The sequence below is a fragment of the Brassica napus genome, chromosome A3, assembly GCF_020379485.1.
Source record: "Brassica napus cultivar Da-Ae chromosome A3, Da-Ae, whole genome shotgun sequence".
NCBI lineage: Eukaryota > Viridiplantae > Streptophyta > Magnoliopsida > Brassicales > Brassicaceae > Brassica > Brassica napus.
Window position 1 is genome coordinate 29,240,396 of NC_063436.1, and position 22,771 is coordinate 29,263,166.

The following is a 22,771-nucleotide window of genomic DNA, read 5'->3' on the forward strand; positions in this document are numbered from 1 at the left end:
TAGAAGGATTTTCCATGGAAATGTATTTCTAAGAGGTACGAATCTGTTATGTAATTGTGAGGAGTTCCTTGAGAAGATTTGCGGTGGGTTGGCAGAAACAACAGCTGGCAAATTAATAGTAATGTTTTCCAAGGTAAAATACTGATTGAAAGTGTATGGTTCTTTTGTTTATTTATGAGCGAATAATGCTATTGTCTGTTTAGTGATCAACAGCTGGCAAATTAACCCTTTCTGTTACCAGGTTTCTAAATTGATCGACTTAGACGCTGCAATGAGCTTTGAAAATGGAGAAGGTGTGCGTCTGATAGCACCTCAGGATGCCTGCAAGCTGCAACCGTTCAGTCAAGTATATTCGCACGGACGTATAGATTGATGGCGCATACGGGTAAACACTCGAATCTAGGAAATGGTTGGCTCTGGATGAAGTGTTTCTCGACCGCCAGTGTCACGATCTTGGGGGGAGAAGAAGGCACAGTCTACGTGGTTATCAGTTTTGAGAGAATCGGATGTGAATATTACTCTGTCTGTTTAGTCTAACCTTTTTCATTACCATGTTTCTGAAGAGATCGAGTTAGACGCTGCGAATAGTTGCATGTGAGGGTGAGTAAAATGGAAAGAGTCTGAGGAGAATACAAGGATGTTCAGGAACTTACACCTGGCTCTCGAGACTTCACAATAGAGAGCTTGAAGACAAAGCCAAAGAAGTACCAGAGCTGAAAACAGAGAGGCATAAGAAAAAACTTAATATAGACAAGCTAGAGGGAATCGCGAGGCTGAAGCTAGCAGAGGCAGCCATGTTACAGCTTAAAGCTAACAAAGCATAACGGGAGTCTGAGAGGTTGTAAAGAAACTATTAAAACAGAAAAGTTTGGGGAGGAATGCGCAAGTAACCTTGAACAGAGATTGGCCAAGGCTGAGGCAGAGAAGCAGTATATGTTTGAGAAGATTAAACTGACGGAAAATTCAAGCTCGCATCACAAAGTAGTGGTGGTGGAGGATACCCGTCACATGTGTGATGTACTCAAAGATCCACGATCTACTTCATGGTAACAATCTCACGCCTAAGGTAGATCCTCAATCAAAAGAGCACCATCCTTTCATATCCAAACATTGACGCTTCTTCCCTTTTAAATTAGTTAATTTTGTGCAAACAAGATCTCTTAATAAACGGAAGTGTAAGTAACCAAGAAGCTTTGCTTAATTTGGAGAGTCTTGGTTTATTTTATATGGTATATCAAGTTTTTTGGTGATAATTTTCACTTTAAGTTCTTTATAGTGACCAAACTTTTTAATATATGACACTGTAATTTTAATATATCCAATTATTATATAATGATTTCATCAGTATCAAACCGTTTGAAATATATATTTTTACATAATGTTGCGTGGGGGATCTTACGAATTCAATCTATCTCAAATAATATATTCATCTTCTATTTTTCTACTGAGAAGCAGTTTTCTAAGTGATCATTTACATATTGGTTTGGAAAGAGTGTAATGCACTTGTGCACATATATATCTCTCTCTATGCTTTCCGTTATATAGAACCGAGTAAAGAAAACTAAATGAAATCATTAATTTAATTTACGACAAAGAGTTGACAAAAAAAATTACCCCAAAGAAGTGGATGAAACAAATAATATTTGAAAATGGTGATAAAAATAAACAGTAACATGTTATCTAAAAATATTTTACTCAACTACTATTATATATTTATTCTCAATTTTTATGTGATATGGATGATTAAAAATTATTAACTTAAAAACAGTTATTTATGGGTTTAGAAAGATTAAATATTTTATATTTGATGTATACATAAGTGTTTTGGATAAAAAGATTTCAAACGCTATTACAATATTCTTTATCATATATTAAAATAGTGTACAAATGTGTAACTAAAAACAAGTGTGAAAAGAATTGCGAGAAAATTATAAAAATGTAACATGAGACACAACAACAAAGAAAAAGCAGAGTTAATCAATTTAAGAAATCACAACTGTTATCATATTACTTATTGTTTAAACTACAGCTTTGGTACTTTAAAGAATGTAAAAATAATAATTTTTATAAATATATAAAAGAAGAAAACCCTAACAAAACTTATATCACAATTATAAAAGAGCGCAAGTCACAAAAACAAAAACAAAACTGCAAACAACAATGACTTAACACTGAGTATATAACTAAACATATAGAAAACACTAGAGAAACACATAAACTAAAAATTACAATAACTAAAAACCTGAATATGATTAAACATATAGTAAAGACCGACTTAAGAAATATAAATGGCCAAATATACACCATACAAAGAATCAACCTTTAAAACTGAAACGCAAAAATAAAGGTAGACGTATACTTTTTATATATACAATAGGAAAATAAACAACAAAAATGTAGGTTATAATGATGAAAAATAGATACTTTTACAAAATTATAAACATCAAAAATGAAAAAAAAATCATATTCGTAACGACATTAATTCAAATATACATAAAAATTAAAAATAATTAATTAACCATATGATCCCTATTTGAAAACTAATAATAAAAGCAGTGCCGGAAATCAGTATTCACCATAACACCATTAAAAAAAATTTACTTCAACAATTTCATAAACACTATTCAAAATATTAAATGAGAATTGAAAAAATACAAAAAATATAAAATTATGTATATGTCAAAGGAGAATAACACTGAAAAGAAAAAAAAAAGTAGAATCAAATTAATTCTTCTGTTTAGTGTGTTAGTCATGACATCTGTTATCTGGTTTAAGGAATAGAAATTCTATTTGATAATACTAAAGTATAATTTTATAGAAATTCATAGCTCAAATCTACTAGAAAAACAAAGCAAAACTAATGAAAATATATAGCTCATTAAGACTTATAAAAATACAAACTTAAACAAAATAAATTATATAGGTAGTAATAAAATACAATATATTAACAGATCTAAAATGTCCAAACCGGGCGTAGCACAGTGAAAAGCCCTAGTATACGTAACATTTAATGGATCCCGGCCGGTGGTAAAAAGAAAGGAAAAAAGTATCGCACCGTATGATTTGATCAAAACACTATCAGTATATGATATTGTGTTCCTATATATTTGATCGCATGAACTAGGGATGGGTAAAAAACCCGGATCTGAAGAACCGGACCGAACCCGATCCGAAAAAGTAGTACCAAATCCGAATCGAAATTGATTAAATATCCGAACGGGTTCAAAATTTTGGTATCTAAAGAACCGAAACCAAACCCGACCCGAACCGAAGTATCTCGGGTACCCGAGTGTAACCGAAATAGATTTATATACTTAAATATAATACTTATTTTTAGATTTAATATATATTAAAAACATCCAAAATATATAAGATACTTTAAAATTGTCTAAAATACTTGAAAATATACATAAATAGTCAAAAGTAAATGTTTAAAATGGCTAAAACATATTCAAAACACCAAAATGCTTGAAATATCTATTGATTTTCTATCCAAATATTTAAATCCAACCAATTTATATGTTACTTTTAGGTATTTTGACATATATTATACAAAATTATATTTAATATATTATTTTGAGAAATTTTAAGCATATAATGAATATTAAAATTTTAAAAATAATTTAAATGGGTCATCCAAACCTGAACCGAACCCGCAAAGATCCGAACCGAACCCGGACCAAAATTTAAAAATATCCGAATGGGGCTGAAATCTTTAAATCCAAAAACCCGAAACCCGATTAGATCCGAACCGAACCCGAATGGGTATCCGAACGTCCAGCCCTAGCATGAACTAAATTTTAACCGGCTCACACTATTGTTAGATGGGTTCGTTAAAAATAGTTCTCGTTTGTTTGATGTCTTATATCACAAATTCACAATCAACGATCTATACAAAATGTAGCTATTCTGGTGAAGATAGTTTCAGAAACAGAAGAATGACCAGCATTTGCAAGTTATTTGGAAGATATTAAAGTCCTGAAAGAAAGTTTCCTCCAATTATCACGAACGCAAAACTGAAAAGCGGACAACCTAGCACGGAGTGCCATGAAACAATCGTCTTTTGTTGTTCACTTGGATCAATATATTACGATTTGGTTTACAGAGTCTGTATGAGTCTGTATAAGTTAATGATTAAAAAAAAAAAAAAAAAAACCCAACACACACCATTATTGATTTCCATGTGAATCTTTCTTGTCCGCTGGTTACCGATGGTACATTTGGACCATGAAAATTATATACACACATATATAGTAACCAAAAATACAAAACTCCTTCGTGCATATGATTCGGTATTTATTTTCTTTCCAAAATTCTGGAAGTAACTGATAAGTACGAAGTAAACGAAAGTTACGAAACCCAATAATATTGAATTTGTACGTATTAGTATTGTAAATAGGTTTTCCGAATAATTTGATATTTAATATATGAATCAAAGAGATAGAATATTATTGGACTTCTACGGTTTGTCGCTGTCTAATGCCAGTCGAAACGTCTTTGTCCTTCGTAAGAGAAAAATATGGAATCATAGCACAGACAAGATGATAACAGGTTGGTGTTGATAATGGTATTGAATGAAATAAATATAACATTTTTGTATTAAATTATTGCACATTAATTTCATATCACTTATATATTAAAGAGAAGCATTGTCATTTAATATGTTTACATTATGTTTGACACGTGGTAGTCTCACAGCAATTTGAAAATGAGTATGCTGACGTGTCACGTACAGAAATCTTCTCAGCCAAACTATACATAAATGCGTTCACACTTATATATTATTTTACGGTTTTTCAATATAAAACTCACATGCACAATTTTACGTGTTATACAAAATTTCTACATAGAAAGACAATTTACAAAAAAATCACTATTGTATAGGCTTATTTTATTTTTACTTAATTTGTTTTAATAGAATATTATATTTCATGTGTTATTTTGAATAAAAATATCTTTTAATGTTAATTATGGTATCGTTATATATTTATCAACTATCTTTATATACTTTTTTACATACACATACATGTAAAAATGGGCACGAATCGGATATCCGAAGGTTTTGGAGGTATTCGTAATCTAATCTGTTTCATCCGAGTAATCAATTATCAACGATTCAATTCGTAGCCATCCGGATATACGGTGTCCCGGAAAAATTAGATTTTAACTGGTTTTGATCCGTAAAACTAAACAAAGAAATTAAAAATAAATAAAAATCTAAAATAATAAAAACAAATTACAAAAAAAAATCTTGTTTACTTTTTTGAATACTAATACCTAATTTAATAAATTTAGTAAATAAAAATATTGTAAAACTTATATAGAATATATTATTTATATAACTTATATATATAATTCATTTCATATATATATAAGGATATTACGAATATGATTGAATCGAATCGAATATCCATTTTTTTAATATTAGTATTTGTGATTTGCTTCGTTTTTTACGGATATTGCATATTAGTATTTGCTTTTCTTCATATAGTTATGGATATACAGATTTTTGTTCGAATTGAAATGGGTAACAAATCAAATCAAAATTTATGGAAATTTTGCCGAGTCCTTTTTTTTTTGTAAACTGGCTTTCTTAATTAAATGCAAAAAGAAATAAAATGTTACAAGCCTAAGCTTAAGAGTAGAATGGGTTCGGCCCAGTATTAATCCCTTAATAGAAACACATATGTTAAGAACTAGAAGCCCAGTTGGTGTGACGAAGCCTATGAGATGATGATGGTATAGTGCCCCCGTGAAAGTTGTAGAAAGAAGGAGATGGTGAAGCCCTTTGGTTACTCCGCTTCAGACGATCAAGATCACGATCGAAGAAACCATAGTTGTGACATCGCTGAGGACGCTCTCGGGTTTGATTGCCGGAAGCTCTGTAGTCGATTCCTAATTTGCTTGTCAACGAGGGAGATGATAGTTTGTGACGGTTTGAAAGCCTGACGGTGAAGTCTTCCATTTCGTTCAGACCAGAGCCAGTAGATGACTGCTTGAGTTGCTAGTAGCGCGAGCCGACGAGCATCGCGGCTGGTTCGCAAGTCCTGAAGCAGAGCAACGGTATCCCCCCAAGAACTGGTAACTTGTAAGTCACACCTGAATGCTATCTGGCTCCAGACGCTGGCGCTGTAACCACACTCAAAAAAGAGGTGATTGCGACTCTCCTGATCAACATTACATAGTAGACATATAGGATCAACATTTAATCCCCATCCATTCAACCTGTCTCTTGTAGGACACCGATTTAGTAAGACCAACCAAGTGAGGAAGCTTTGACGCGGGATACCGTAGGAGATCCAAACAATCTTAGCCCAAGGAACAGTCAACAGGGGACCTTTAAGATACGTATATATCTCACCCGTATTGTATCTATGTTCCAGTCTTCCATCGATCACCCACTCGTAAGTATCTTCCTCCTCCGATAACTCCATCGTAGTCAAATGAATTTGTAGTGCTAATTGGTTCTCCGTTCTTGGTGCAGGTAGATGCCAATGTCCTCCAGAGAAGAGTGATGCCACAGTTGCCGTCTTTGGAATGCCTAGGCGCGAGGAACTAGCATTCAGATATAAAGAGAGACTTCCAAAAGGCGACCAATTGTCCACCCAGAAGCGCGTCTTCTCCCCATTTCCAATCCGACGCTTAAGAAGCGGGTAAACATGTCCTCGGGCCTTTATCATCTTATTAACTAACCAAGAATTTTTGGTACTTGTGTTAATACTCCAGTAGTTAGATAAGTCACCTTTTAATATCACTTCCTTGAACCAACAGACCCAAACTGATGTCGGGCGAAAGAAGAGCATCCAAATAAGCTTCAATATGCAAGCAAGGTTCCAGCTATGAAGATCTTTCACCCCCAGTCCTCCTTGATCCTTAGTAAGTGTAACCGTCTCCCAGCTTACTCTCGCTGCATTGTGCCCCTCCGTAGTTCCATTCCACAAAAAAAGACTGCAGAGAGAGTTTATTCTGTTTATACATGCCTTTGGCAGGATAAAGCTAGAGCACCAGAAGGTTGTGATTCCCGAGATCACTGTCTTTATCAAAAGTAGCCGTCCCGCGAATGACAGAGCCTTAGCCGACCAAGATGAGAAACGCTTCTTGACCTGTTGGATTAGAGGTTCACAGTTCAGCAAGTTGAGCTTCTTTGTACACAATGGGACCCCGAGATATCGCATAGGTAAGCTTCCACATTGCATGCCAGTTGAAGCTTGTATTACCGCAATTTCTTGATCTGTGAGCCCCGAAGCAAAGAAACTAGTCTTCTGCATACTGACCGCCAGTCCTGATCTCTTTTCAAACTCATGCAAAATCTGAAGAACTCGTTGAACCGATGCTAAGGAACCATCAATGAATATCAGGAGGTCGTCAGCGAACGAGAGATGAGTTAGCTTCGTCTTGTGACATTGATGGTGGTAAGTGAAATAACCTGACCTTGCTTCTTTATCCAACATCAATGACAAGTAGTTCATAGCTATAACGAAGAGGTAAGGAGACAGGGGGTCTCCTTGCCGAAGACCTCTCTTTCCTTTGAAGTAACCACTCACCGTCCCATTATAGCCCACCATGAACGATGTTGTACATATGCAGGCTTTGCCGAGTCCTACATACGTGTGTACATTGACGTGAGCACCTATATAACTAAATATTCACTACAAGTGAGGATTTTAATTCTCTTGTAAGATGAAATATTTTTTTTAATTTTTCATTCACCATCGACCTAATTGTAATGAAATGATTTGACTTAATAATTTTATTTTTCTTTTCATCAATTATTATCTAAATTGTGATTTGATTTTTCATGCATTTCTAAATTATAATATGAAATCATTGGTTTGACATAATGACTGTTTAAAATTCATATAACATAAAAACAAACAAATAATAATAGTTTTTGGTTATCATTGAAAAATCTAAAAATCTCTGGCATTGTAACCGAGTAAACATAATAAATATTAATTTAGAATAGTAATTACATTTTAATATATTAAAAACCAAAAAAATAATAACCTAAACTAAACTGATATCCAGATTAACATACATGATATTTTCTTATCTTAAAAAATATTGAAATTTATAATCTCTTTTCGCGCAAGGCCCATGTTATTACATAGTTGCAAGTAATACTAACATGCGGAGTACATTATATTGGTGTTTGGCTTTGACGTCCAATTATGTCACACGTGTTAACTTTTTGCTGGCTCTCCACAAACAAAGGATTTGATTTCTAATGACAAAAGAACAGAAAAGATTTATTGCAATAATACATTACATTCCAAACTTATAATGCAAGAGTATCAACGAAGTTTGTGATAAGTTTATATTTTCTTGGTTAGCTTGGGCAAACGTATCAGGACAAAAACTTTTTCCCCTTGATAATAATACCATTTACTTTTCAGAGAACCAAACGTACCGTAAAATGTCCACAGTCACCGTCTCACTGATTAACCGTTACACGTGTGTCTCACGTGTACCAGCCGATAATTTCAGTGATGAATGTTTATCTGAGAGACGGGTTGTTTTAATTTTCTTTTGCTAAATATGTTAATATCATTAATGAAAATGAAAAAGGTAGCACTGTACAAGCTTCTACCTAACTAATAGAGACCCCAAGCTTCTACCTAACTAATAGAGACCCCGGCAAAAAAGAAGAAAAAACAGGGAAACTATAAACAAGGATTGTTCATAGCACAAGGCTACGATTAATCCAAAGAGACTACTAGTCAAAAGACTAAAGAATCAGATAAGCCACTTCGACATAAGATTGCGGAAGGTCTTCCTCTTCCTTCTAGCATGGATTGAGTTAATAACTTGTCTGTTGATATCTTTAAAGACCACCATAGGAGGCACAAGACGGTTGTTAAAAACCATGTTGTTTCTCTGCTTCCATATAGAGTAGATCACCGCTTCCACCACCAGCATTTTTAAGGTTGCAGGCGCAAAGTCAGAGATAGTAGCCCAAGACATGAGCTCTGTCCAGTTTGAGAACATCGGATGATTCCTGCGAAACCTCCTAGAGACCTCAAGCCATATTGCTGATGCAAACTGACAAGAGATGAGCAAGTGATCCCTAGTTTCTAGTGAGTTAGAGCAGAGGCAGCAATTTGTATTGATTGACATTCCCCAAGAAGCAAGACGAACCCTGGTTGGGAGGCGATTTAAGTGAGTTATCCACATGCTGAAAGCATGTTTTGGGGTTGCTCCTTTGAACCATATAGATTTTGCCCAGCTCTGAACCTCTGCACGCGGCCTTAATACGTCCCAAGTTTTGGCAGTAGAGAAAGAACCCACATGAGATGTAGTACGCCATTTGTAACAATCTTCCTCTGATATACCTGATGGTATAGGCATTTCCGAGATGAAGGCATGAAGCTGGACCTCTTGGTCCGATCTGGGGTGAGGTAACAACCAGCCTCGATCATTACAGGCGTTAGACACGGAAGCAGAAATATTTAACCGCAGCCTCCTCGGTCCATCTGAGCCAAGACTTCTAATTAATGGGCCAAGAGGAGACCATGAGTCAAACCAGAAACTAGCTTGGAGACCATTATTAACCTCTGCCACCAGGAAGTTTGCAGCATCAGGACGTGATCTTAAAATACATCTCCAACTCCAGGACTGTGAAGCAGATTCAGGTTGAGACCAAAAATGATAGGATGAGCCGAAACAAATGGTCAATTATTTAGTGATGAGAACCGTCGTGTCAAGATGCAAAAAACGAGATTACGAGATTTATATAGTATTTTTTCGCTTGCATACAAAGAAACAAAAAAATCACTTCAATATTTTGTGTAGCTTTTAGTCAAAAAATAATTGTCTAGCCCTTTTGGGGGTCGGCATGGTTTGTGTAATTTTCACTCAAATGTGTCCTAACGATAATTATTTGTAAATAATGTATACGTCGAATATCATTAGTTGATACAAGTTAATGGCGACGAAGGTTGGCCACCACGGGAGACAATAAAAGAAGACATCGCCTACCAAAGTGTGAGAGAATATCCTATATAGGTCCCATAAATATACGTCATCTTGTAATAGAACCTGAACCAGCAAACGCCTTCCCATCTTTTGTTTCTTTCTGATTGTTTTTGCTTCTCTTTCCTTCCTGTTAAACTAGCACGAGAACATGCAACCATTTCATCATATTAGAGGATCGTTTAGGTTCAATCATGTCAAGAGACAATAAGGACTTAACATCGAAGGTGTTAGTTGTCTAAAACAATCAAGCAACGTTATGATTAATCTATATAAATGATGATTTAAGAGATTCTGATTTTCATGGCTACATTGGCTTATTCAAAAATGTTTTAAATTTCTTTTTACAAACAAACTCGATGCTTATTGTTTGCATGTTAATTCAAACTCAGATTGGTTTAGGGATAGCAAGCAATAAAATTTTAAAGTTAAACTAATTAATTCCTCATATTCTGAAAGGAATTTGTTATTATGTTATTTCCGATTGTTTTCTTAATTAACTCTAATTTGATTTATACGGCTCCATAGCCTCCATTTGTTTATTTGCATGTCCTTCTACATCATACAACAATATTAAAACTTGTCTCCATGACATCATAGATACCCTTTGACATTCATTTTAAAATGACATAAGATATAGTATTATTTTACAAACAAGCCATATTGGCGACTATTGAATGCGCGAGCTATTGTCGATTCAAAGACATCAACTTCTTATAAGGAATACTCTCCCGTTCCTTAAAAGATCTATGTTTTAATTTTCACACTTTTTAATAAAACATATTAAAATTTAGTTATAAATACATAATTTTTTGTACTTTAATATTTCCTATATTTTTAAACCAATAAGATTTTAAAAAATGCAATTAATATTCTTAAAATTCTCATTATTAGTTAAAAAAATTACATTGAAAATATAAAATATATATTTTTTTGAAACAAAAATTTTCTCTAAAATATGAATCTTTTAGGAACGGAGGAAGTATAAAATTATATCAGAGACATAGAACATTCTCGGATGAATTATTAACGGGACGCAACATAGAATGCAATGAAGGAGTCTCGTGAATGTGAATATGGACTAGCAAGCTGCTTATTAATGCATTTCTGATGATAACAATGAGGTAACAAATTTTCATTAGAGATTTAATTTCTGAGCCAGAAATTTCAGGATCTTCTATCCATTGTCCAATATTTCATGATACATCTCATGCTTACAAATTGCACCATAGATTTCTGTTAGTTTTGTTTTTAGTGTTCATGTATTTAAACGTGATACCTTGCTTAAAAAAAAAATAACGACCCCAAAACAAGTAGAAAATTTTATTTTTTAAAAAGGTAATTAACCGATGGTAACTTGGCGCTTAAAAAGTTTGAGATAATGCACAAATCCGTCGGTTTCTAGTTCAAATTTTAGTAGAAACTAATAAGTTATTATCGTTTAACCAGATGAGATGAGACTGTTTCAAATCTTATTTGAAAACATGGGAGTAAACTATTTTTATTACTGTTTTTATCAAACTTTGTTGGGTTTCAAGACACTTCTATTCATAAAACCCTATAATTAACTGCATAATGGACCACAACAAATAAAAGAAAAAACTGTAGGAATTAATCTATATAAAAAAACTCAACTCCGTAGTCCGCCATTACGCTACCAAAGTACCAATATTATTTTTAATAAATTATACATATTTGCAGATACATAAACTTAAATCAAATTAATAAAAATTATGATATTTCCCTCAATTATCATATGCAAGTATGCATTGTATACAGGCAAATGGTAAGTACTAAGTAGGCCGTCAACCATAATAAACTTTCCAAGAAATGTCTACTACCATACAAAACAATACAAGGTATAGAATAGTCAAAAATCCTGATCACAACCGGTGCTATAAGGACACGTGTCACTGTCGCTCTCCATGTACACCGAAGCCGCCACAATGAAGTCTCCCCGACATAAGTCGGTCAGTGGGAGTAGATAAACAATGTAATAACCACTAATAATAAGGGTACTTACGTAAATTCAAACCCGTTAAGTTCTATATAACACTACTCTCTTTCTATTCTTTTCCGGTGAAAAAGAAGAAGAAAAAAAGGTTTTTATCTCTAATCAAGTTTTGTTCCTCTCTCTCCTCTTTCTCTCTCTCTACTTCTAATTTTGAGAAAAAAGAAGCGAAAAACCTCTTTGAAGGGAATGCAGAAAGATGGTCGGACTAACGCTGGTGAAGACTAAGCTCTGTGATCGGTTTAACCGATCTGTCGGCGGCAGAAACTGCCACCGGAAACACGTCGGACGAGTTTTCTAACCGTTGTACAAAACTATGGTCGGAGCTAAACCAGTGATGAAAACGGAGGAGAATGGATCTGACGGTGGGGCAAATACCTCTACAGGGCTGCTTCACGGCCGTTACGAGCTAGGTCGACTTCTAGGTCACGGAACATTCGCGAAAGTGTACCACGCACGCAACGTAACAACCGGCAAAAGCGTCGCTCTAAAAGTCGTGGCCAAAGAGAAAGTCATAAAGGGAGGCATGGAGGAGCAGATCAAGCGTGAGATCTCGGTGATGAAGATGGTGAAGCACCCCAACATCGTGGAGCTCCACGAGGTCATGGCCAGCAAAACCAAGATCTACTTCGCCATGGAGCTAGTACGAGGCGGCGAGCTCTTCGCTAAAGTCGCCAAAGGAAGGCTGCGCGAGGACGCGGCGCGCGTGTACTTCCAACAGCTGATCTCCGCGGTTGATTTCTGCCACAGCCGCGGAGTTTACCACCGCGATCTCAAGCCGGAGAATCTCTTGCTTGACGAGCAAGGCAACCTGAAAATAACTGACTTTGGTCTCTCTGCTTTCGCCGAGCATTTGAGGCAAGACGGGCTTCTCCACACCACGTGTGGTACTCCTGCGTACGTTGCGCCGGAGGTTATATTGAAGAGAGGGTACGACGGAGCTAAGGCGGATCTGTGGTCTTGCGGTGTGATCCTCTTCGTGCTTCTCGCTGGGTACTTACCGTTTCAAGATGATAATCTTGTCAACATGTATAAGAAGATTTATAGAGGAGACTTCAAGTGTCCTGGTTGGTTCTCTTCCGATGCGAGACGGCTCGTGGTAAAGCTTCTGGATCCGAATCCGAATACCCGGATCACTATTGAGAAGGTTATGGATTCAACTTGGTTCAAGAAAAGGTCCAAGAATGAGCCAGAGGTTCAAGATCTTGATCTCTCCGTGCACAAGTTTAAAGAAGAGACTGAGACGCTAAACGCGTTTCACATAATCGCGTTGTCCGAAGGGTTTGATCTCTCGCCGTTGTTCGAGGAGAAGAAGAAAGAGGAGAATAGAGAGATGAGGTTTGCTACTTCGCGTCCCGCGAGTAGTGTGATATCTAGTCTTGAGGAAGCGGCGAGGGTTGGGGATAAGTTCGATGTGAGGAAGAGTGAGAGCAGAGTGAGGATGGAAGGGAAGCTGAGTGGTCGGAAAGGGAAGTTGGCGGTGGAGGCAGAGATATTCGCGGTGGCGCCGTCGTTTGTTGTTGTGGAGGTGAAGAAAGATCATGGGGACACTCTTGAGTATAATAACTTTTGTAGTACGGCTCTTAGACCAGCTCTTAAGGACATTTTCTGGACTTCTACACCTGCTTAATCTTTTATTAGCAAGTTGTTAAAATCTCGTGTGTTTTAGTTTATGTTTTGAAAATATTGTTCGATTCTATGTGATTCTTGTTTCTTATCGTTTGGATCGTGTAAAAATGTTTGAGTCTTTTCATCATTTGCGTGTGTTCGGTCGTTGCCGATTTGTTTGCGTCACGAAGAAAAGTGTGTTTGTGTAGTTTAGAATGAATGTCTTAAGGATTCCATATCAATAAGTGATATTTATGACTTAAGAATGTTCAAGAGTCAATATGTATGCATTTTCGATGTCTCTTTCATTTTTTTCTTTTGCACGTCTCTTACGTTGGAAATGATTAGGACCATCGTCGCCATCTTCTTTTTTTTAACTCTCTCTCACATTGGGGGTAAGATTCATCATGTGTATACTGATGATGCCTGCCGACATAACTCATTTGAATTTGTGTACGTTTTAACTTTATCGACTCTTCTCCCAATGTACAAACTCTTAACTCGAAACTATTGGTAAGATAAGTACCAAAAACATTAGCAAAGCTTGTGATGTAATTTGGTCAAGTCAGTGGCAAAAGGATTTGCTGGAACGTGGTACCAATTGTATTGTTATGATTAGGGATAAGATTATGTTTTTCTTTATTTTACACGTCTCTTAGAGCATGAGCATTGGTGAACCCCACTTTGGGGTTCACCAAATTTTTTTAATATTTTTTTGTGGGCCCATAAACAGTTATGAACCCGAATTTGTTGTTTTCTGCATTAGTGAACCCGAAGAAAGAGTTCATATGAATAAAATAATAATATTTTTTATTTTTTTTTAAATTTAAAATTATTCAGAATACATGAATAAAATATTAAAATATATTATAAAATTTATGAAAACACTTTATTCAACCTATGTTTTAGTTTTGGAGTTTAAGTTTTGGTTTTGAGATATGTTTTAATATTTTGGTTTGTGTTTTCAGATGTAGAAAAGCTATGTTAGAGTTTTGGAGTTTATGTTGTTTCTTAACTTCAATTCAATTCATAGAAACATTTTGTTCGATGATCAGTCTACGCATTCAACAAAGGAATTAAGTTCGAGAATGTTTAACTTAGGATAAAAGTTCACATAGAAAAACCATTCAAGTTTTACAAACCGAAATACATAAGTTGATAAGTTGCTAATGAAACAAAAGGAAACAAGTTAAGATGATAGAGAGGAAAGACCGCAAAAGAGCCATCTAATTTCGTGAGGTAGAAGCAATGCTACCTGTAGAAGAAGAGAACACAAGTTAAAGCAGAAGCAAAGTAGTAACATTGAAGATATAGACAACACAAACAAGTCAAATGAGAAGACTTACCATCGATTCTGCTGAAGTGCTTGATCAGTAGTTCAGTACACTCTTTCCTTTCCGGACATACACACAGTAATGGAGTTGTCGTCCCGTCTCCAACCACGTTGAACACAAACAAATCTCCGTTGGTGCATCTGTTATCACGACAGAACTTTCTCCACCCTCTGCTGATGTAATATGCGCCGTCTGATTCGCTAAATCCGAAGCGCGTAGTCCATGACTTTCCCTCCTTGTTGACAAGTTTGACCTCTTTGCATTGTTGGTTCAAAGCACCACACCTCATAGCTTCCACAGGAAGAAACTACAAACACATACATAACATCAGCCAAGAAGCAGTACTAGAATCACACAATAAATAACTAAATTTTACTCACCATTTTGTCGTCCTTTTGATTTGTAGGAGTAACCTCAGCCAAGAAGCAGTAGTCGTATGAGAAAGTAGGAGCATCATCCGCGTCGGACCACAGAATCTCACAACAGCTAGGACCAAAAGGAGTCACATGAAAGACCATGTCTCCTTCGTGTTTGAAGATGACAATGTCACCGATTCGAAGATCATGTGCTTCGGTGAACTCTTTCCAACCTTTGGTGAGTGTCCTGCCTTCTCGGATCACCTCCCAAATTTGATCCGAAGCGTCCGATCTTAGCTTCCATGGTTTATTGATCTCAGCCCCTTGTATGTGTTTTGAGTAGAAGTCAAGTGGTATTGCCACGCCACTGTGAAAACCAGGAAGAAGAGGCTTGAAGAAATGAGGTTCTCGGGGAGTTTCCATCTGCAACAATCGAGTTCCAATTACATGTAAGAAACAAAGAAGATGAGAAAGACATGTCCCGGTTCAGTCAAAACCGGAATCATCCAAATTATTCTCTACCGCTATTACATGAGTGGCTCGATGGAAGCAATCCATCGCCTAAAGTATGGTCCTATTATCGTATGGCCAAGGTAACAACAACTCTATTCCGACTAGAAATCTAACCAAGAACCAACGAGTTTACGCTTTGGTCATTACTACGAGCCACTACTTAGTTACTAACTGAAGTGAATATAACCTCTAAACCCCTCTATCGATTTGAAATTTCACAGAAACTAACCCTAATGAAACGAGCATGCCGATTTACATCAATTAATCGAAAACCCTCTATCGATTTTGAAACCCTCAAACAAAAAATCCCCAAATCGATTTAAAACCGAAACACAAAAAGATGGAGAGGAGGTGGAGAATTCTACCGTTCAACTCAATACTCACCTAAGAGGTGGAGAAGAGAAACCAGAGTGGATTTGCTGGAGAATACCGCCGGAGATGGAGGTCGCACAGAGAATCGCCTCAGAGAGAAAAAAACCCTAGCTTTTACGGAGATGAGAGAAATGAATCAAGACGCCGAGACCCTTCTTTCTCTCTCGCCAACGCGGAAAGGAGAAGCCACTGAGAGGAGGACACGTGGCTTGAACCCGCCCCTTACGAGTTCAACCGTAAGGCCCGGTTCGGCGAAACAAACCCTTTTTTTATGTGTTTTTAATCAATTGGGCCTATGAACTCGAGCCCGTGAACCCCGCATGATACCTCAATGCGCATGGTCTTATATTTGGAATTCTAAAGGACATCATCTTTTGTATCTCTCTCTATTGGGGTTATGTAGATCAGTTCTTTTAATCATTTTTATTTTATGATCCAGTTTATAATGACGACGATGGTCCTATGGGGTTTTTTTTTTTTTTTTTCACTGGTATTTTATTAAAAGGAAAAAGGCCCAACTAGGCCCATTCCATAACAACAAGAGACAACAGGCCTAATAAACGGGTCAGACTGTACAAACCGCTCTGGGCCTAAAGCCCAAAACGAAAACCGGATGAGGAAGGAACTGACAGCTTGCCCACCACGTGTACGAACGCCCAGCATCCTGAGACACGTGTCAAGGCGAGAGTCAGCCATCTTTCACCGGCACTGCAACGGAGAGGCGACGGACTTCCGCCGTCAGCAGAACTGAAGCCGATGAAGAAAGAAACTCAGACAGAGCCTTCTTCACGGTTAGCCAAATCGCTTCCGGACCAGCCATTTCCAAAAGATTCAATCGTCTTCAATCATCCCTTAACCATCAATCTTCCAACATGCAAATCAGACCGACGAGGTCAAGGAAGGAGAGTCGATTGGGAAGAAGAAGAGCAGAAACGCCGGCCAGACTAAACCGGGATAACCCCGATGAAAAGCCGCCGTCAACACCAAAGACGCGTGACGCGGAGCCAAAAGCCGGCGATACGGAGCTGAGAAATACTCCGCATCCCAAAGTCAAAAGCCAGTCGTTTTCCGCCGGAGAAGAACGCGAGAACGCCGGAGACGAAAGCCGGTCGGATGGACCGTAACCGGAGAACAAAAAGAGAGACCTCTCTCACTCTCAACACAACTCTAACCTCTCTGAAAGATATGGATTGATAAGAGAGGAAAAGATCGAGAGAGAACTCTCTCTCTAGGAGAGGAGAGAGACTCCCTTTGTTTGTTGTAATCCGTATTACAATGTCCTATGGAGTTTCAAATATAAGAGACGTGTAAAAGAAAGAAAAACATAATCTTATCCTAACATAAGTTTGATGAGTATATTGATGCGTGTCGACATAACTCCTTTACATTTTGTCTACTTTTCAACTTTGTCTTCTCACTATGTAGAACTACCAATATTAACTGATAACATTTTGCAATATAAATAATAAAAATTAAATTCAGTTTTTAACTTTTAAATTTGGATTATAGCTCAAAGTCAAAAGTTGTCTCGATTATACGACTAGTGATGGATTTGTTTTTTCATTTATCAAATATGAGTGGGGAAAAGAATTACTTGATTTGTTGAAGATAAAATATTGTGGAGTAGAAAAGAAGATGTATCTTGATAATATTAAAAGTAAGAAGGAAGATGAGGTGGGCAGCAAAAGTAAAGTACAAAGTTGCATGATTGAGATGGATGTTTCATGACCATATTATATATATATTATCTGATTTACATTTTATTAACAAAGTTTCATTCTGTCAAAAAAGGTCTCATTATCCTTTTTAACATGTGATCAATTATACGAAAATTCAAACTAGCTAACTCTTGGTTTACTAATTACAGACTTTAACTATTGGCATTTTTCTTGGTCACTGTAGAAACCTTGAACGATGTTTTGTAAAAACTTTAAACGATGATAATATACGTTGCTAATCAAATATCACATATAAATGTATGAGTTTCACCTGTCTATAATCTACTGATCTACATAGGATTGGATATCGATGTAGTCATGTGGACACAAAGTCAAGTCCTATTGGGATTTACAAGTTACTTCAAGTCGATGTTTTAAGTTGATTGATAACTAATTTGCAACTGATTTAACAGATTGAATTTGTAAATCGTGTTAAGGGAATAAGGCTCACTTGATGATAGAAAGCTCTGGTTACCAAATTACCTAAGTCTTTTTTCCCTGTAGAAACTCATGTGGGTATTCTGTTGTTGTTCATCGAGAGTGCTTCAAGTTGTAGAAAGGGAAGACTAAGAGTTAGATCGGATTTTATAATACATAAACGATCAAATGGAGTTTTTTTTGTTGGCGAAATGGAGTTATTTGTTCTGTGACTGTGCTTCTGTGTAACAATGTCGCAACTTGCCAATTTATTTTTAACATCTTAAGTATCTTTGGAAATAATATAAGGAAAATAATAGAGAGGGGAAATTTATTTAAAATTATTAGTGGAAGTTACATTGGTCCGGATGATGCATGTGGGAACTGTGGGACTAGAGAACCTGCAGGCTACAGTTAAATGGTTTGATTTAGTGATAACAGTTCACTAAAAGCAAGAGTGCTTTTGTATATAAACCCAAAAAGTTAGAATACTTTACATGTCTTCTAATGTGGGTTGCCTGCACGAAACATCTCATTTCTTATCTTACTTTCTTCAGCATTAATTATGGGACTAGTGAGTCTGGTGCCACATAACTGGGTCTCAAGAAGATGTATTGACTATCCATATTTGAGCCCAAATACTGGTTGGAATCTAATAGGCCTAACTTTGAGCCAATTCAGATGCTCTTTCATTGAATCGTTCACGATCTTCATTGTCTCGGATTATAATACTTGAAGAGATTGATCACCAAGGCAATCAGCAACAAGAGCATACGACATACAAACGACCGAACAATTCATTTCATGAACCATGGCTATGACTTATGAGCCCTGCATGTTACTTTGTTTCATTTACAGTATTCTACTATTTTACGTTTGAAAAAGATACTATAACATAATATAGTTAAACATATGGCAGTGTATTGAAACAAGCATGTTATGAGTCTTATAAGTTATTACTTACGAGACACATGTGATACTGGTTGCTTAGTCCCACCTACAGTATTTCTACTCGCATTATAATCTATATATAGAGATCACAGACATACAAATTTAGAAGTAGTACACCATGTTTGTGAAAGATAAAAGGGGAAATAAAAAACGTGGACAAATGAGATGTAGATAAGTGTTGTCTAAAGCTATGGAAAATATATAAAAATAAAGTGAAATAGCTTTTGAGTTTTCATAGGTTTAGAACAAGAGATGTCCCTAACTATTATCATCCTTCTTTCATTTTTTTTTCAAATTTTCGTTCCTTGTCTTTTTCAATCATTTGTTTGAACTCTTCTGTTTTTAACTTCTCCCATTATTTGTTGGAAAAAGAACTTCACAACGCTAAATTTTATCATGTGCGAAAGAATCATAGCTAGATTAGTGTTTTTACTAATCATGTATGTACCATTTTTACCGGCCCAAACCAAGAATAAGTATACACACAACACCAGGATCCTGATATTTTTTGTGTACAGTTCATTTTCGAAGTAGAAAAAAATGGGACACTGATCTCATTGAAGAAAAAGGAAAACATAATATCATTTTCTTATGATTTATCTTAGTTGGGAAATACAATATACATTTGTCATTCATGATATATGTTATAATCTTTAAACTTCAATTTTTCTCTCTTTGTACTCTTTTGTCATATAGTTTACATGTTCATTTTTGAGAGTGAAGACATACTTCAAATTAATTTGTTGTCCTCTTTCTCTCAGTCACTTCTTAAAGTACACTTGGTTGATCATATCTTATCCTTGAAGATGCCTCCTCTCTTTTTATATTGTTTAATTTATTTTTGTGTGAATGGCCACCTCGTCTGTTTAATATATTTAATCGTCGTGTTAGATTAATGATATGTTTTGTTAGAGTATCAAACCGATCTGAAACGAAAACATTATACCTTATGTCTTAAAAAAATCAATGGTTTGTAAATCGAATAGGCCAAGAACACCAAATAAGGTAACTAGAGTTTTCTTTTAATTAGTTGTGGATTTGGCTCGGTGAAACTGAGAGAGGAGTGCTAAAAGAAAACACGTGGTTGGTGAACATAATAAAAGGCCTTCAAATGTCGACAACAAAGGTACAAACCAATACACATACACAAAATCGAAAGCACAAAAAAGGAGAGTGTTGAGTGGTGGACATTCAATCTTCTTTAGGCTCCAGATTCAAACTCGAGACAAACAAAACCCACCCGCTCACTATGTTAAGTTAAATATTAACCCAACAAATGGTACAAAGGGAAAACGACCTATTTCCACACCAGAAGTTTCATATAGTAACAGTTCCACACGATCTTTCAACCTCGTCTTAATTGCACATATATAGAAGTTGTACAACCTATTTCCCCACAATGTCAAAGTTCGAAACCCGAACCCACATGGCTTCGGTTATTCATCAATTTAGTGGTTCAGAAGAGGTAACCAAACCGAAAAACATAAAATAACCCGACCAGAGATGCTATTTTAACCCGGTTGGAATCCAGTTTTAAAAACCCCCAATTATACGAACCCTAAAAACGAACCCAGAACTCTCTCCTTCAGCTGGTGAAAATCGAAAATGAGCAACAAAAGTGGAGCTTCGTCAGGGACGTCGAAACAGACATAAAATCTGTTGAACACATCAAATCCTTCCTTGTTTTTCACACAATCTAACTCAACTGACGAGTTCTCATTTGACACCTTTATCTCTGAGCAATAATCACGAAGGCGACTAAACTGCTCATCATACTCTCGTTCAATCCACCTTAATGCTTTGTTCCTAGCATGTTGACATTGAGGCCTTGTCACAGTAAGCTTCCATTTCTCCATCACTAACTCCTCAATCTTCATTGGCATGAAGTATTCGGGTTCTTCTCGAATCTTGTCAACAAACAGCCGTGCAATCACCGGAACTTTCAGCAGCTCACATGTACCAGTGGGAACACAACTATGAGCTTCCTTCAATATCTTCACTTGCCACTTGTTAGGAGACTTTCCCGAAGATGAGCAGTATATGCGCCAACTACAGCCTTTCCCCGAACAGACAAACTCCAGCTTCGTCTTATCATACCGGTTTTGTTTGATGTTTCGGCCAGATTTCAGAGCATAGTCTACCACAGCTTCCTTGAACGCAATACCACTGATGAATACTTGTCCTTCATACAAGTCACCATCGCCTCTCCTAATATCGCTGCGCCTATACATTGTCCTCTGAGTTTCTTGTCCTTCTTCTTCTTCATCATCTTATGTCTCCGGATACTCGTTGTGTCTGACTGAAGGTTCATCTACAAATTCACCAACATCTTTCTCAATGTTGAAGTCGTTACGCTCACGTCGATTTTCACCATCAGAATCGTAACCTTGGTCGAATTCAGGGACATCATTCCACTCAACATTCACATCAATCCCTCCTTTCTGAGTCATTCTACAAGAAAAAAACTAAGATTATCATACTAGATACTCGAAATTGAAACAAAGAGTAAGCAAAATTGATTCAGTTTAAAACAGAGAGTAATTTAATAGAAACTCGAAAAGGAAGAAGATGAGACGACAAACTCACCTGACATAACCGATCAGGCAGAAAGAACAGTCCACGAAATTGATTCAAAGCTTCAGTCTTGCCTAGAAGAACAGTCCACGAAATTGATTCAAAGCTTCAGTCTTGCCTAGAGTTCACGACACTTGAGAGAGATGAACAGAATTGGGGTTTTTTTCTGGTTAATAAAAAATGGGTTGGGTTAGTTAAATTACGGTTTATAATAACAAATCGGGTCGTAAACGGGTCTTCTTAGGTTTAATTAGGTTTTCTATTGGTTAGGCTTAAACTCAAAAACCTGTAAACCGATTTTAGTCAGCTAATTGTACGTTCATGTGGGTTCGGGTTTCGAACTTTGACATTGTGGGGAAATAGGTTGTACAACTTCTATATATGTGCAATTAAGACGAGGTTGAAAGATCGTGTGGAACTGTTACTATATGAAACTTCTGGTGTGGAAATAGGTCGTTTTCCCTGGTACAAATTATCTATCTCAGTTCAAAACCTTCTAATCATCCAACATAAATTTTGTATTTAAATATTATGATCTTAATTATACATTTCTAACTTTCTTTAAAAGTTATAGAAAACTAGTATTTCATGCATTGAAGATTAATTAATTTTGATATAAACAATCTAAGCATTTTAAGGTGTATATTTTTTGCGGATTCCCATAATAACTCTAACCTTAACTATCACTTAATTATACACAATATTATACCTTTAGGGTAAAGAATTCGACCGTCTACAATTATTTAATCGAACTATTTCATGCTGATCTTTTATATTATTACTAGAATGTTAGATATGAAGACTGTACCATTCCTTACATCTAAAATTGATTTATTTTGGATGAAACGTACAGCTTTAGTTATTTGATTAGGTCTTTCTTTTTAGGTCATTTTGTTTTATTTTGCCTCTCGGTGCATCAAATTAGATAATTATTAAGTTTGCAAA

At 36.1% G+C, this 22,771-nt stretch overlaps 4 protein-coding genes across 5 annotated transcripts; 1 reads left to right on the plus strand and 3 right to left on the minus strand.

Moving 5' to 3' along the window:
- Positions 1–8,736: 8,736 nt before the first annotated feature.
- LOC106454284 lies at positions 8,737–9,348 on the minus strand. The gene has a single exon (XM_013896428.1). It carries the CDS (start codon positions 9,346–9,348, stop codon positions 8,737–8,739), a length of 612 nt encoding a protein of 203 aa, XP_013751882.1.
- A 2,951-nt stretch (positions 9,349–12,299) lies between these two features.
- LOC106452782 (CBL-interacting serine/threonine-protein kinase 6-like) lies at positions 12,300–13,611 on the plus strand (the record flags this gene model as incomplete). The annotated part of the gene is given in 1 exon segment (NM_001315749.1): positions 12,300–13,611. A coding segment is annotated over 1 exon segment (1,312 nt), but the record flags the coding sequence as incomplete, so codon positions are not given.
- Positions 13,612–14,608: 997 nt separating this feature from the next.
- On the minus strand, positions 14,609–17,456 carry LOC106449536 (B3 domain-containing protein REM9-like). 2 transcript variants are annotated; one of them, XM_048765526.1, is made up of 3 exons: positions 15,306–17,455; positions 14,938–15,232; positions 14,609–14,846 (listed from the first exon to the last, which is right to left on the minus strand). In XM_048765526.1, the coding sequence occupies exons 1-3, from the start codon at positions 15,702–15,704 to the stop codon at positions 14,818–14,820; spliced, it is 723 nt and encodes a 240-aa protein (XP_048621483.1). In that variant the 5' UTR covers positions 15,705–17,455; the 3' UTR covers positions 14,609–14,817. The 2 variants fall into 2 exon arrangements, with proteins under 2 accessions (XP_048621483.1, XP_048621482.1); XM_048765525.1 differs by having other exon boundaries at positions 14,643–15,232; positions 15,306–15,704; positions 16,179–17,456.
- A 3,203-nt stretch (positions 17,457–20,659) lies between these two features.
- Positions 20,660–21,905, minus strand: LOC125591379. Its single transcript, XM_048765528.1, has 2 exons — positions 21,839–21,905; positions 20,660–21,703 (listed from the first exon to the last, which is right to left on the minus strand). Exon 2 carries the CDS (start codon positions 21,481–21,483, stop codon positions 20,800–20,802), a length of 684 nt encoding a protein of 227 aa, XP_048621485.1. The 5' UTR covers positions 21,484–21,703; positions 21,839–21,905; the 3' UTR covers positions 20,660–20,799.
- Between the last annotated feature and the right edge of the window lie 866 nt (positions 21,906–22,771).

Excerpts from the sequence above, each read along its gene's own strand:
- LOC106454284 (XM_013896428.1), bottom strand. The coding sequence starts at position 9,348 with ATGCCTATACCATCAGGTATATCAGAGGAAGATTGTTACAAATGGCGT.
- LOC106449536 (XM_048765525.1), bottom strand. The coding sequence starts at position 15,704 with ATGGAAACTCCCCGAGAACCTCATTTCTTCAAGCCTCTTCTTCCTGGT. Across the intron at positions 15,233-15,305 it reads ATCAAAAGGACGACAAAATG|TTTCTTCCTGTGGAAGCTAT; the intron begins GTGAGTAAAATT and ends ATGTGTTTGTAG.
- LOC125591379 (XM_048765528.1), bottom strand. The coding sequence starts at position 21,483 with ATGTATAGGCGCAGCGATATTAGGAGAGGCGATGGTGACTTGTATGAA.